Source organism: Mastigoproctus giganteus, chromosome 6, assembly GCF_048544385.1.
Source record: "Mastigoproctus giganteus isolate SK-2022 chromosome 6, ASM4854438v1, whole genome shotgun sequence".
In the NCBI taxonomy this organism is placed as follows: Eukaryota; Metazoa; Arthropoda; class Arachnida; order Uropygi; family Thelyphonidae; genus Mastigoproctus; species Mastigoproctus giganteus.
Window position 1 is genome coordinate 201496916 of NC_143580.1, and position 16186 is coordinate 201513101.

The 16186-nt window shown below is 37.8% G+C and overlaps 1 protein-coding gene across 1 annotated transcript in view; it reads left to right on the top strand.

The window, feature by feature from the left end:
• The window catches only part of LOC150084879 (endoribonuclease Dicer-like), a 203658-nt gene extending 187732 nt beyond the window's left edge, over positions 1–15926 (top strand). The window contains exons 14-15 of the mRNA XM_090376377.1: positions 1879–1951; positions 15705–15926. Coding sequence (XP_090232503.1) covers positions 1879–1951; positions 15705–15864 — 233 coding nt within the window. The 3' untranslated portion in view covers positions 15865–15926. The remainder of the gene's footprint in view (positions 1–1878; positions 1952–15704) is intronic.
• Positions 15927–16186: the final 260 nt, after the last annotated feature.

A 16186-nucleotide genomic window follows, 5' to 3' on the forward strand; every position in this document is an offset into this window, starting at 1 on the left:
ACTCATTCAGTTTGACTGCAACCTGAGTAGGATCATCGACAGTTGAACCATCGATATCAAGTGGACCAATTTAATTCATCTCTTTCCTCCAAGTGTTTACATAAGTAAAGAAGTCTTTTCTGTGTTTCTCATAACAAAGATTTCTCATAATCTACCTTTGCTTGCCTAACCTCCTTTGTGACTTGATTACAGACTAATCTATCATACTCTTCTGTGTCATCTGATAATTTATATACATTCCACACATTTTTTTCCTCTGCCCCAAGTCTCATCAGTTCATCTGACCTCCATTTAGGCCTTGAAGAGTATTTCCTAGATGGTATGAAAAGCCTAGTAGCTTCTATTAGTAATCCCTTGAATGTTTCCCATTTAGAATTTGCTATTGGTAAATAGCAAATCAGTTGGTCCCACTGTATAGAATTTAAAAACTGTCTGAGACCATGTAGCCCCTTTACAAAAGAAAAAAACTCTTCCCTTTACACTTGATGGTAGTTATATCTTTAAGTAAATTCCAAATCAATACACTGTGATCACTGCCACCTAGTGGTTCTTTTATCTGCAGATTCTTAATGCATGAATAATCACTGCTGATAATCAGATCAAGAGTATTACTTCCTCTTGTTGCCTCTCTAGTTTTGTAAATCTAAACATACTCAGTGTTGTGGAGCTGTCAGTCCAAGTATATTTTTGAAAATTTATACTTATAATTTCCAAAAAAATTCCCCAAACCATTTCTTATTGACAGTTGAACCGCCCGTAATGAAATTGTAGTGATAATTCCTTTGAGGTGAAAGAACACTTCTACCAACCTACCCTTTGGATTTGTCTTGATGAAACTTCTTGCTACAAGGTGAGGTCAGGGATTTCTATGTTGACAATTGTCACTTCATTCAAGTGTCATAAAGAAACATCAAGTTTTATCTTCGGCAACAATATGATTGATCATTCTTGGGTTGTCATTGACTATCTAAAAAAGAGATCACTTAAAATTGTTGTGTAATTGCCTTTTTAGTCTGCAGCAAGCATTTTTTCGTACCATAAATTGATTGATTCAGTGCATCAGTAGATTATCATGTAAAGGTAGCTTTAATGTGAAACACTGAAAGGCTCTGCAAGTTTATTGACCATTTAACAATGGTGTGTATAAGGCATCTAGCTCTCCTGTGAATTTTTTCTGCACTGCAAGCTGTCATCAGCCTTCCATCTTACTCCTCATCTTTTAGGCATTCTTGATCCTCCTGAAAATGCTCATACCACTTGAAAATTGTTGCACAGGATGGCCAATCATTTCTGTAACTGGTTTACATCATCCAAAGTGCTTCTGATATGGATGTCTTGGTTTTTGACAAAATTTGATGTTAGTGCAGTACTGAATTTTGTCCATTTTTTCATTGCATGAAAATGCAATTATCGTACCAAAGTACTGTGATTGAACATATATGTTGTTACAAGCAGGCCATTGTACATATCAACAGTAATTACGCTGGATGCCCAAAGCACATAAGATTTAGGGGGGGCTTCTGCTAGACGACTATAGTCAACTAGTTCTGAGACCTACCATCACACAAGTCTCTGAACTTTGTGATTGTACAGTATATAATTACTGAATGAAGAAATAGTTTAAACGAATAATATCTAAGGAAATAGTTTAAACAGATAATATCTAAGGAAATAGTTTAAACAAATAATGATACTGTGTAAGGAAATATTTTAAACAAATGATGATACTGTGTAAGGAAATATTTTAAACAATAATGTCCTTTCTGGTAGATTTTAATGCAGAAATTTTATTTAAGCAGTTTTATCAAAAATAAATTTCATTTGTCTATATTATGATAGTTCATTTTGTATTTTTTGAAGAATGGGTTCTTTTTCTAGATAAGTTTCGGAACCATGTGCCAAAGTCGCCTGTCCGAATACTGTTTGAAGCTGATCCCAATCTGAAATTCATGTATGTGTTTATGATACATTATATTAGGTTCAGTTGATCTTATTAAATAGATATTTTAATAAAAAAAAAAAAGTTGCATACATTTATAGTATTATTTAGGTAATATAATAGCTCAGATCATTCTCATTATGCAGATGCTGATTATTGTAATTCAGTTGTATTTATTTTATATTTTAGTAAAAATTGGACTAACTAACTCAAAGTCCATATTTTAACTCCTGTGAACACCTGTGGGATGAACTGGAATGTCGCGCGCGCGTGCGTGAAAAAATAAGGATGCTATCATCATTTAGTTTAATCAATCCTTCCTGACACTGCAATTTACAGAACTTGTCTTTTTTTGGTAAGAGTATACTTTTTTTGTACTCCTCACTAGTCTTGTTGTTGTTCTCTGTACCCATTCCAACAGATCTACATTATTCAAAAATAAGGCTTCTGAATCTGTATGTGGCCTAATCATCACTTTATACAACAGAATAATCACCTCTTTGGTCCTTCCTTGCTGGAAACATTCCTGCACTAGGATGTGGCAAAAATGTCCTTTTTGCAAACTGCTCTTACAGCTGTTTTGCAGGAGGAATGGTAGTGAATTCTGGCCAACACCTACTGGAAGTTGATTGAAAGTGTGTCCTAGACAGTTGAGGATGTCATATAGACTAGAGGTGGCCTTACTGTTTATTAAGTTTTTGAATTAATTTTATGAGCATTTGTTAGTTTTTTGTTCTTATAGATATAACCAATTAACAGAGATATCACCAAATATTATTAATGAATATCTTGACACCTTACATGTTAGCTAAAATTGTAAATGCCTCTCTCTCTCTCTCTTGTTTTAAATTTTGTCTTTATATTGTAGGCATTTTTAAATTGTTAAAATATTGTTTAAATCACGAATAATGGCACAGATATCAAGATTTAGAGAACAGTTAGCACTACATGCTCTGATTCTTCTCCGTGGGTGCTGTTCAGCGGGGTGGGAGGCAGGGATTGAAATGAACATTGTGATGAATTAAAACAGAACAGAACTGTTAAACAAGAGAAGAAATCATGATGCAAGGCCAACAAACCTTGAAACTGAAAAAAAGTAATAATATCCATCTCTATTAGTGAAGCATTACTTATTCGAGGTAGTGCAATACATGGTAACTCATTGTGAAGGATGATCACAATATGAGATGCAGTTGAACCAATGCCTTTATACTAGTATCGTAGTTTTTGTTTAAGAGCTATCTATGGTGTATCTACACCAATATTTAATAGATAATTTTAAGCTCTTATAATATTATGCCTTGTTACATTTGGATTTATTATAGTATTAACACTTACACCTTTTGGCATCTCTCATATTGTACAATTAACTTCACAACTGGGTAGTTATGATTGCAATACCAGGATACCTGCCTACCCACCAATAAAAGGCCAACAAGCCTTGAAACTTGGGAGGACACTCTGTCAGAGTGGAATCTGGGGATGCTATCTTTCTCCGGAAGAGTGTGCATTTTGTGGACAATCCTGGTACCGATCCTGATGAACATTGTGCCATTTACATCATTCAATTACTGCACACAGAGAAAGTTAACCCAAAGACTATTTAAGTTTTTCTGGAACAGTAGACAAGAAGAAGTAACGCCGCAGAGGCTACACAGCAGGAAGTGTGAGGAGGGCTATGCAGTACCACGGTTAAAGTAGTCGAGGTGGGCATATGTGCTAAAACACACTCAGACTGCCCTATGGGAAGCCACTTTACTAGCGGCTGCCTTAGTAAAGTATAATATGGGGAGGTTCACCGAATTGCTAGGAAAGGAGCATACTGGTCCAACAGTAGAGATAATAACACCTTTTTACAAATTAGTAATCAAGCATTTACAAGAATTATCTGCAGGGGGCTTATACATGGGGAAACAAGCTCAAGATTTCAGAAATTTATTGGAAATTATCCGATATAAATGTACTGGCAGTACCAGTGCTACGAAGCTGGCTGAGACTGGACACGACTCAGATGTTGAGTAACCTACACCACCACATAGGTTACGAGTCACAAAGAGACCTGGCATGGAGAATAATACACGGGCACCTGCCAGTGGAGAAAAATAAAGCCAAATTCCAGGGGCATATGAATGTTGAGTGTCTATATTGTAAGGCGTGTGAAACAGTGGAACACGCATTTTTCTTTTGTCCGGTTACTCAGCACATCTGGATTAGTGTGCATAAAACAATGAGAATACCGCACTTGACTAGGGAACAAGTACTATTTCTACAGTTTCCAGCCCCGATTTCCAGAGCAACGAGCATCCTGATATACCTCCTAAATGAAGGTAAATATCAAGTTTGGAAAATCAGGAAAAGAAAAGAAGAAGGCTCTGCAGCGGAGGTGTCAAAATGCGCCCTTCGAATGATGCATTAGCATTAGCATTAGCATTTTAGCATTAGTAGAGGCATATGATGCAAGAAAGCAAGCTTATTCAGCATCAGCCAAAAAAAAAAAAAAAACAACCACTACTCCCATTTCACCCCTCCGTTCGTTCGAAATACCTGTCCAGCTGAGCCTTAAATTTATTTAGGCTATCAACTTCAACAACAAGCGATGGGAGTCTATTCCACAAACCAACTGCCCGCTGGCTAAAGGCAAATTTCCGCACATCTATCCGACATCCGTCCTTCCTCAATTTGAATTTATGCCCTCTCAGGTGATTATTCTGAGCAAGAGGAAGAATCCCATCGGCATTGAGCATGCTCAAGCCATTCAAAGCCTTATACACCTCTATCAGATCACCTCGCCGATGCCTAGTCTCCAGGCTCTGTAATTTGCAAAACTTAAGCCTTTCTTCGTAAGAGCAACCCTTTGTTCCATTCACTAATCTTGTTGCCCTTCTCTGTACTCGTTCGAGCAGCTCTACATCCTTCTTGAAATGAGGCCTCCAGACCTGTATACAGTACTCAAGGTGTGGCCTGACCAATGCCTTATACAAGGGAATAATCACATCCTTATCCCTGCTAGAAAAATTCCTGTATATCATTGACAAGACACCATGAGCTACTCTTGCAGCTCGTCTGCACTGCTCAGAGAACTTCATATCTGCCTGCACAATTACCCCCAGGTCCTTTTCATTCTCTACCACTGTCAGCGTAGTACCACAGAGTTGATACGTTGATCTGGGGTTACTGTTTCCCATATGTAGTAATGTACATTTGTCAATGTTAAACTTCATTTGCCACCTCTCAGCCCATCTGCTCAACCTTTCCAGATCCTGTTGCAGCAGCATAGTATCAGTAGTGTCCTTAACAACCCTGCCAACCTTGGTATCGTCTGCAAACTTGGACATTAAGCCTGATACACCATCATCAATATCATTTATAAATACAGAAAACAACAATGGACCCAACACTGAACCCTGAGGAACTCCACTAATAACATTAGTCCACGTTGAGCAGTGTCCATTGATTACCACTCTCTGTCTTCTGCCACTCAACCATCCCTTTATCCATAGCAGCAATTTGCCTCCAATGCCACACTTCTCCAATTTGTGCAGCAGTCTTCCATGCGCAACAGTATCAAAAGCCTTTCTAAGATCCAAATATATAATATCAAAGTTATTCCCTGCATCCAGTTCTTTTGTGACTACATCATAGTATCCAATCAAAGTGGTCAGACAAGACCTGCCCTTAACAAAACCATGCTGTGTCTGAGCTATAACTGAATTCTTGTCCAGATGATCCTGCAGTGCTTCTTTAACCAGTGCCTCCATTAATTTTCCTGGAACCGAAGTTAAACTAACAGGTCTATAATTACTTGTGTCAGCCTTTGATCCTCCTTTGTGAATTGGGGTTACATTTGCACATCTCCAGTCCATGGGTACCTCCCCTGAGTCCAAAGAAGCTCTCATAATTATGGCTAGGGGTTTGCTTACTTCCTTTGCTGCCTCCTTTAATATAACTGGATAGATCCCATCCACCCCTGGTGCCTTTTTTATGTTTATCCTCAGCAATTTCTCCTCCACTTTCCTCTCAGTTATTAGAAAATAATCTAGCTCACTGCCAATGTTTACTTCACCTACGACATTCCCCTTCCTGAATAACTCCTCATGTGTGAATGTAGATGCAAAATACTCATTTAGATTGTTAGCCACCTGAGCAGGATCCTCAACTGTTGAACCATCAACATCCAGTGGACCAATCTGATTCATCCCTTTCCTTCTTGAGTTTAAATAGGTAAAGAACTCTTTTCTGTTTTTCTTTGCGTCCTTTGCCAAGGATTTCTCATAATCTGCCTTTGCCTGCCTAATCTCCTTTGTGACTTGGTTACAGACCAACTTATATCTATCATAGGCTTCCATGTCACCCATTAATTTGTATGTATCCCATGCATTTTTCTTCTCTGCCATATGTCTCATTAGTTCATCTGACAACCATTTAGGCCTGAACCTTGAACAATATTTCTTGGTTGGTATGTAAAGCCTGGTAGCTTCCAAGATTAGTTCCTTGAATGCTTCCCATTTTGAATTTGCTGTTGGTAACATCATCAGTTGGTCCCACTGTATAGAATTTAAATACTGTCTCAGACCATCATAGTCGCCTTTACGAAAGCAAAAACCCTTCCCTTTGCCTCTGATGGTAGTTACCTCCTTGAGTAAATCCCACTTCAGCACACTGTGATCACTGCCACCCAGTGGTTCCTTTATCTGCAGATTCCTAATGCATGAAGAATCACTACTGATAATCAGATCAAGAGTATTACTCCCTCTAGTTGCCTCCCGAACATGCTGGTGTAGAAAACAATCATCCAATAAATCCACAAAAGCCCTGCTAGTGTGTGAGTGACCAACCCACAAATTCCAGTCAATATCTGGGAAATTAATGCATGCTGCAATAAGAAGATTCTTGGTACTAGAGTTACTGCAACTCGGAAGGCAAAGATTTTTACAGTTATGGTGCTTCCCCACACCTCTATGTCGAATAATAGATGATAACATATATGTGCAGCTTAGATGGTAGTGATCTGTCTAGGCTAGGGGTGTTACATACCAACCAGATTAGCTTAGTTATTAAGGTATACCGATCAAGTCAGCTCCAGGCATTTGGTCTCTCTCTCTCTCCTGTATGTACGGTGGCTAAACTTTGAAAGCTGTAGGTGGTAAAAGGAATGTGTAAGAGGGGAATGACCCTAGAACCCATGTAGGGCAAGCCTACTCCAGGCGGCTGCCAACTTTGTGGTCACATGGACTGGGCCTTCCTCGGAGTGTGTCAGTGGACGAGTGAGCAGCCCAATTGGGTTGAGTCATATAGAGATGAGTGAATAAAGGTGCTGTCCCTTTTCGGGTTTTTTTTTTTTTTCTTTTTCTTTTTTTTTTTTTTAAGCCATACAGGCCACTAGATAGTCCCAAAGCAGGACCAATAAAGGGTCCCTGAAGGGTTAATTCCATAGAAATATCCGGAAACTGGAAAGCACGTCTTGTGTAACCAGTACGCCTATCTACCCTGATGAAGGCTAAAGAGCCAGAAACGGCACCAGAGGAAGATCTTAATCATCTTTGCAGGACTCTGACTGGGTAAAAACAGTCCCCGTCAGGGGGACGCATTGCCCAACCGGGGCATGGAGCTCTGAGTTTGCACGAATTATAACTAATTATCCCTTTCATTTGTCTACAGCATCTTTTCCTCTCCCTCTCTTACCATCACTTTCCTACCTCTTTTTTTCTTTGCTCAGTCTTGTAGGGATATTGAGGATAGCTGATATCTTTATCCCATACCATATTTCAAAATGGTGCCATCTGGGTGGTGGTGGTGCCCACCAAGAATAAGTAACAATTGCCTTCTCTATTAGTGAAACATTACTTATGAGGCAGTGCAATACATGGTAACTCATTAGGAAGGATCTTCACAATATGAGATACAGTTGAAATGATGCCTTTACACTACTGTTGTAGTTTTTGTTTAAGAGCTATCTATGATGTATCTACACCAATATTTAATAGTTAAATGCCAAAGTAGAAAAACCACTTGGATACATTTTATGTCAACAGTAAATCAGAAAACTAACAGTCAAGCTAAGTCAAGATATGCAAAATGAGCATCAAACATAAGAATTATCCACCTCCAACATTACAATGGTAATGAAATAATATTTCCCAAGTTAGTGAAATATCCAATGCATTTGGATAAATCTGTGGCATCGTGATACAGCCTTAGACTTTTCTAAACTTTCTTGACAGGAGAGACTGCTTCTACAGGGATAGGGTACACTTAAATAGAAAGGGTGCAAGAATATTTGCTGAAGCTATCGAGGTAGTGTTAGATGGGTCTGAAAACTGCTAGCTTGGGGGGGGGGAAACACAGACTAAAAGGTTAACAGTGGCTGCAGGCAGAGGCAAAAGTGATTCTTGCACTGCTTCTATTAGAATAAGCAGCAGCCTGGAAAGCAAGGAAATGGAAGTTTCCAGGACTGCTAGGAGTCATAGTGGAACAAGTAAATACATGGGCTGTGTTAGGGTAATTAAGAGTAGAAATGTTATGTTTGTTGTTTGTTATTTGGTTTTTAGGAGCATTAGCAACTAAGGCCATATTGCTCCGGGATATGCGGTGGTCATTCCCTGACCTTTCCGCATCCTCCGTATTTGGTGGTGACGGGCTCGAACCCCGGTCTAATCAAGAAGTATGTGCTATGCACTGCTGCTCCTTCTCACCTGGCTACAGAGGCGCCTTAGAGTAGAAATGGGTGCATATATACTTGCATGTACACCAATGGTAGAAGTATAGTTTAATAAATTTGATGAGCTTGAAGTGCTAGTCAAGACATCAAAAGCAGATATTGTTGGGATATCAGAGATGTGGTGTCACACAGACATAAGCAGTGCAGAATTGGAATTTGGGGAGTACAATGTGTACAGAAAGGATAGACAGGACAGGACAGGAAGGGAGGAGAGGTTATGCTGTTAGTTAAGAAACACATAAAATCTAAGAAAGTGCATCCAATTGATGTTGGTAGACAATACAATGTTGAGTCTGTTTGGTGTGACGTACGCACTGGGAAAGGAAAAATGATGTTATAGGCCTAATGAATCTGATGAACTTGAAGCGCTAGTCAAGACACCAAAGGCAGATGTTGTTGGGATATAAGAGACATGGTGTCACACAGATATAAGAAGTGCAGAATTGGAATTTGGTGATTGTACAATGTGTTCAGAAAGGGTAGACAGGACAGGAAGGGAGGAAGGGTTGTGCTGTTAAAATCTAAGGAAGTGCATCCAATTGATGTTGGTGGACTATGCAATATTGAATCTGTTTTGTGTGAAATAAGCACTGGGAAAGGAAAAGTGAGAGTAGGTGCCTAATGAATCTGATGAGTATAATGAGCAATTGTGCAGAGAAATAGTGAGGGCCAGTAAATCAGAATGTCTTATAATGGAGGATTTTAACTTTCCAGATACCGACTGGAACTTGTGGGTTCCACTGGCACACTAGCAAGAATTTTTTGGATTTATTGGATGACTGTTTTCTACAGCAGCATGTTCGAGAGGCAACCAGAGGAAGTAATACTCTTGATCTGATTATCAGCAGTGATTATTTATGCATTAAGAATTTGCAGATAAAGGAACCACTGGGTGACAGTGATCACAATGTACTGATATGGGAACTGTTTAAAGATGTAACTACCATCAAGACTAAAGGGAAGGGCTTCTGCTTTCGTAAAGGTGACTACAGGAGTCTCAGATGGTTTTTAAATTCTGTAGAGTGGGGTCAACTGATGATGTTACCAACATTGAATTCTAAATGGGAAGCCTTCAGGAACTTAATCTTGGAGGCAACTAGACTTTTCATTCCAACTAAGAAATACTGTTCAAGGTTTAGGCTAAATGGATGTCAGATGAATTAATGAGGCTCATGGCAGAGAAGAAAAATGTATGGGATGCATATAAAGTGACAGGCAATACAGAAGCCTATGGCAGATATAAGCTAGTCTGTAATCAAGTCGCAAAGGAGGTTAGGCATGTGAAGGCAGATTACGAGAAATCTTTGGCAAAGGATGTAAAGAAAAACAGCAAAGAGTTCTTTACTTATGTAAACTTTAGAAAGAAAGGGATGAATCAGATTGAACTTTTAACATAGATGGGTTGACTATTGATGATCATGCTCAGGTAGCTGATAAACTGAATGAGTATTTTGCCTGTACATTCGCGCATGAGGAGTTATTCAGGGAGGGGAATGCCAAAGGTGAATTTAACTCTGGCAGTGAGCTAGATGATTTTGTAATAACTGAGAGCAAAGTGGAGAGGAAATTGTTGAAGTTAAACATAAGAAAGGCACCTAGCGTGGATGGGATCTATCCAGTTATATTAAAGGAGGCAGCAAAGGAAGTAAGCAAACCCTTAGCCATAATTATGAGAGCTTCTTTGGACTCAGGGGAGGTCCCTATGGACTTAACTTGTATTCCGGAATACAAGTTAAGTCCATTTCCCCCAGAATACAAGTTAATTTAACTTGTATTCCGGGGGAAATAATGGAATCACTGGTTAAAGAAACATTGTAGGATCATCTAGACAAGACTGCAGTAATAGTTAAGACACAGCATGGGTTTGTTAAAGGGAGGTCTTGTCTGATCAATTTGATTGGATACTATGATGTGGTCACAAAGGAACTGAATGACAAAATTAATTTTGATATCATATACTTAGATTTCAGGAAAGCTTTTGATTCTGTTGCACATGGAAGGCTGCTGTACAAATTGGAAAGGTAAGGCTACAAAGAAAGGTAAGTTGCTACAATGGATAAAGTAGTGGTTGAATGGGAGATGACAGAGATGGGTAATCTATGGACACTGCTCTTCGTGGACAAATGTTATTTGTGGAGTTCTCCAGAGTTCAGTGTTGGGCCCATTGTTGTTTTGTATATTTATCAATGATATTGATGAATTTGTATCAGGTTTAATGTTCAAGTTTGCAGATGATACAAAGGTTGGCAGGGTTGGTAATGACATTAAAGACAGTATGCTACTCCAACTGGATCTAGATAAGTTGGGAAAATGGGCTGAGCAGTGGCAACTGAAGTTTAACATTGACAAAAAGTACTGCATATGGGTAGCAATAACCCAAGAGAAACATACCAACTGTGTGGTACAACACTCAGGTAAGTTGAAAGTGAAAAAGACCTGGGGTAATTGTGAAGTCAATTAAGAAGTTCGCTGAGCAGTACAGGCAGGCTGCCAGGGCAGGTCATGGAGTCTTGTCAATGATATATAGGAATTTGCTAGCAGGGGCAGGGAGGTGATTATCCAGTTATACAAGGCAATGTTCACGCCACACCTAGAGAACTGTGTACAGGTCTGAAGGCCTCATTTTAGGAAGGATGTAGAGTTACTAGAACGAGTACAAAGAAGGGCAACAAGGTTGGTAAGGGGAACAAAGGGGTGCTCTTACCAAGAAAAGCTTTAGTTCTGCAAATTGCAGTGCCTGGAGAGTAGGCGCCTGCAAGGTGATCTGATTGAGGTGTATAAGGCCTTGAATGGGTTGAGCATTCAACCCATTCAAGGGTGTATAAGACCTTGAATGGGAAAGCTGAATGCTGATGGGATTCTTCTTGTTGCTCAGTTTAAGAACCTGAGGGAGCACAGATTCAAATCGAGGGAAAACAGTTGTAAAATAGAAGTGTGGAAATTTTTTCCTTTAGCCCGCAGGTAGTTTGGTGGAAGAGACTTCCATCTTTTGTTGTGGAAGTTGATAATCTAAATAATTTAAGGCTTTGCTGGACAAGCATTTGGAACAAATGGAGGGATGAAATGGGAGGTTTTTTTTTTCTTGGCTGATGCTGCACAAGTTTGCTTTCTTGCATCGTATGCCTCTACTAATGCTAATACCATACTATAAGTAATGGTGCCTAATTAATATTGTATCTTAACACCCATATATATGCAGTAGCACATCTAGCAGCACCTATTTTTGCTGGCACCTGTAGCAAGTGCCTCACTTGCACACCCCTAGTGCCAGCCCTATCCAGCACTGCTATTTGAACAGCTAATTAGCATTTCAGATATCTCCAGTAAATAGTTTCTACACTGAATCCAGTGAATCATCATTAGCTATTAGACAAGAGAAACTAATATTGCAGTATGCTTATAAGATGAGATCCATACCTGACCATCCAACATGGTAAACTTTGTTCATGCCATGGAAAATATAACTTATATCAAGCTCATCCAAGAACAAATCACTCTTCAAGCATAGGACCTCATGAGATTTTAGTAAATTAAACTTACTTACAGACCAAGTGTCCCTTTAAGTGACTCCCCCACCTACCACCTTGGAATACTCTAAGGCCAATTTGTCATATCCTTAAAAAAAAATAGGGGAAATATCCATATAGGCTTGGCATCCAGCACTTGTGTACTTTTCATTGTGCCCAGTTTCCTGTCTATACTCCTGTATACACAAAATGGTTCAAAGTCAAATTGTCCATGGTAATAGCAGTACCAGCATTTTTTTTTTGCAATGTTCCTTTTTCAGAACAGCACCCACAGGAATGTAGCATATATATACAGATAATCCTCATATAACACGGTAGTTTGCTTCCTACAAAATCTCGTGCAATGCGAAACCGTGTTATATGGGACTAAGAACCAGCACAAAAAGGGGGGGTTACATTCCAAAAGCTAACAAAAATACACCATTTTTTTTATTACTATCAGAAATTTAATTTTTATAGTAGTAATAACTTAATATTTTGACTTTATTTTTATAATAATAGTAACTTAAATAGTAATAACTGAACAAACGTCTTACCTTACAAACTGTGATACTTAATATGTAAGATAATGTATGTTCATTTAATTTTTTCCTCTTCATTGCTGCTAAGCACAATCTCTTCTGCAGCATCTAGATTTTGTGTACCTTCTGCTCTCTTTAAAAGTCATGAACTCTTCAAAGTCACAATTATTTTTTATGGTCTCAAACAAGCACAAGTTGAATAGCACAGAACCTAACCCAGGGATCTCCCAACAAAATACAGTGGACCCCCGGCTTTAAATGATATGTGAAAATCGGTAGAATATTTTCTAGTTATCAAAATAAAAATAAATCTACTCTTACATACATAGCTTAATTAATACATACTGTAATATGTACATACTAATTGATATTTCTGTTCACTACCTTTTTTACAGTAAAAATGATAAGAAATTAATAACAAAGAACACGGCACGCACAAGTTGCAACAAACACAATATAGAGTAATGAGTTTCTGAAAATTTATTTACATTTTTTATAGGATTGAATATTTCATGGAAAGAGAAACACATTTCACCATAATAACGTGAAAACCCACAGAATTCAAGCTATCGGTACTATAGCAAATGCAAGAAGATCAAGTTTACTACCCATTTATAATTGATCACACTAACAGAAAAGACCAATAAACTGGAAAGTGCAAATTGTTTTTATTGTTTTATGGTAGTCACCTCCAGAAATGTGCTTTAGAAAAAAATCATGAAGGCAATAACGACTAGCGAGTCAACAGTGGGAATTCACAAAAAAGGAATGGAAATGTTTAAAAATTACATCCAACATAATAAAAGGGTTTTCCCAGTACAAAAGCAAGAAAATACTGTGTTATGCAAGATTTCCAGCAGTTCTCAAACCATGTTAGAGCAAAACCTTGTTGTAGAAGTACCGTGCTATACGAGGATTGCTGCAATTTATCAGTCATGTTAGAGTGAAACCGTATTGTAGAAGTACCATGTTATACGGGGGTTGCCTGTATATCAGAGCTCCAAGCAGTTTGGTTTTGGTTTCTTTTTTTTTTTAGGAGCATTAGCAACTAAGGCCATATTGCTCCGGGATATGCGGTGGTAATTCCCTGACCTTTCCGCATCCTCCGTATTTGGTGGTGACGGGCTCGAACCCCGGTCTAATCAAGAAGTGTGTGCTACGCACTGCTGCTCCTTCCCACCTGGCTACGGAGGCGCCAGAGCTCCAAGCAGTAACACCAACCTTGGACTATTTGAAAATGAAATAAATAAAAAATGCATAATGTCTACTGACTCCTCAAATTTTTATTACAAGCATGACAGAACATGACAACCTGTTCTTATCTAATTCTTTTTCAGATTCAATACATTATAACAGAACTTCCGAAAAACAGCAGACATCCATCTGTGTTGTCTGTTGTTTTCCACTAATTTTGTCATTGCAGTGGATCTCCTTTGCTCATTCTATTTCTGTTGGTAATTCTGTTGCTAAACTTCTTAATTCCACATACAGGCCAATATTTTGATGCTGCTGCCTGAGATAATGTCAGATGAACTGTAAAGAGCAGACTGGGAACAAACTGTATGAGATAAAATCAAAAGTAGATTCATGGACTACAAGCTTGAGATACAAAAGACATAAAGAGATAGTTTTAGCCAAGCTATGTATAGGGCACACTCTTATTTACTCTGAGCATAGGAGATCCACTACATTAACAAAACTGTGAATCCACTGAAACTGTCAAACATTATGTTAGCATTCCAAAGTTTTGATAAGCTTCCTTATATTGCAATATGCATCCTTAAGGAGTTATTAAGCAACAGATACAGTATATCAGATGTTTTTATTTCCCTGTGAATGATAAACTTTTATCACAACGTTTAAGACATTAAAACACACAGAACTATAAAATATTCTATTCAAGGACATTTCTGATACCATGGATCTTTATTATCAATTGACCATCAATTTTTAAACCTAGGATACTGGTGCACTGTGGCATTGGCTCAAACAGTTATGGTTAGTAAACCATCATCATTACTTTTTATTGGTTTGCATTCCTGGTTGCCAATATTGTATTGTGTATGTTCTGTGGGTTCACTTACCATGAGGTGAGGATTGTGGTCTTCAGCAGTGAGTAATCTGATGGAGTGTTGGTGATCCCCCCCCCCACTTTTTTATGTCTATATTGGTAGGATCTTGTACTATAAATCATATATCTTCTTCTATATTATGTATAGTGCCACTTTCAGTGATTTTTCTGTGCCTGGTGTGTTTTTGTGTTATTTTCCTGCCTTCAATTTTTATTACACTTGACTGATATATATGCACTGTTCCATTTGTATGTGTGGGCAGATGGGGCTTCTAAAGCATCTTTAGAAGCCCCATCTAAAGATGCTTTTTAATTTGTTATTCCTTGTGATTATACCTTTATATTGTGCTTATCATTTCTTGAGACAGTTTCTCTGGAGCTCAGATTGTACAAAAAAGTAATATTGGTGGGGACGGGAGGATATTCTGGTTCAGAGATAAGAATAGTTTTTTTACTTTGATGTTATGTTATACTGTTATGTTCTGTATACTCTTTCTGATTCGTTAATAATAAAAGGCCATGTATCAAATACAAAGAAATGTGCTGTTTAATATTAAATAAATGACAGCATGGGATGTTTCTGTATCATTTTTTCTATAAGTACAGAAGTGTAAACCATCATGGTGTTTATTTTTCTCCCTTGCTTAATAATATAAAATTTAGTTGCATAGCTTATTTATTACCCATGTGAAGTACTACAGCAATAAGCAACTATAGTTTCTATTATAAACGGATGTCTCCATTAATATGCCTATGCTGTGTAGTTTTATTTCAACCTTTTGTTTTTTTTCTTTTTTATTTAATCAGAAGTAAATTAAATTCAGATTTTCATTAAGAAATTTAGTAAGCTTATTTGATATTCTGGTCATGTTGTCAAATATATAAAAGTACTGAATTTCAAAGTTTCCATTTGTTTTTTCTCTTTCAGTAAACCAGAAATTATGCCTTCAGGAAAAGTTATGGTAACTGTTATATTAAGTGATGGGAAGAGAATTACAGGTATTGGTAAGAATCATAAATCTGCAAAAAAGTCAGCAGCAAAATATTCTCTCAGATATATGAAGAGGCAACGGTTAGAAGAACAGTAATATTCGTATTAGTATTGACAACATGATGCAAGGAAGCTTATACAACATTAACCAAAGGAAAAAAAAAAGCACGCCATTTTCCCGTTTCTTGCAATAATTTGCCCAAATCTTCCTTAAATTTATTCAAACTACCCACTGCTACAACATTAGGTAGAAGTTAGTTCATTATTCCAATGATCTATTCCAACAGTTCATCAGAATAAACTTCCACATGATATTAAACACCCACATTGTAATGTCTTGAATTATGATGAGATGGATAAAAATAATAAAATAAAATAATTAAACACACAATTCAATAAATTAAATTAAATAAAATAAT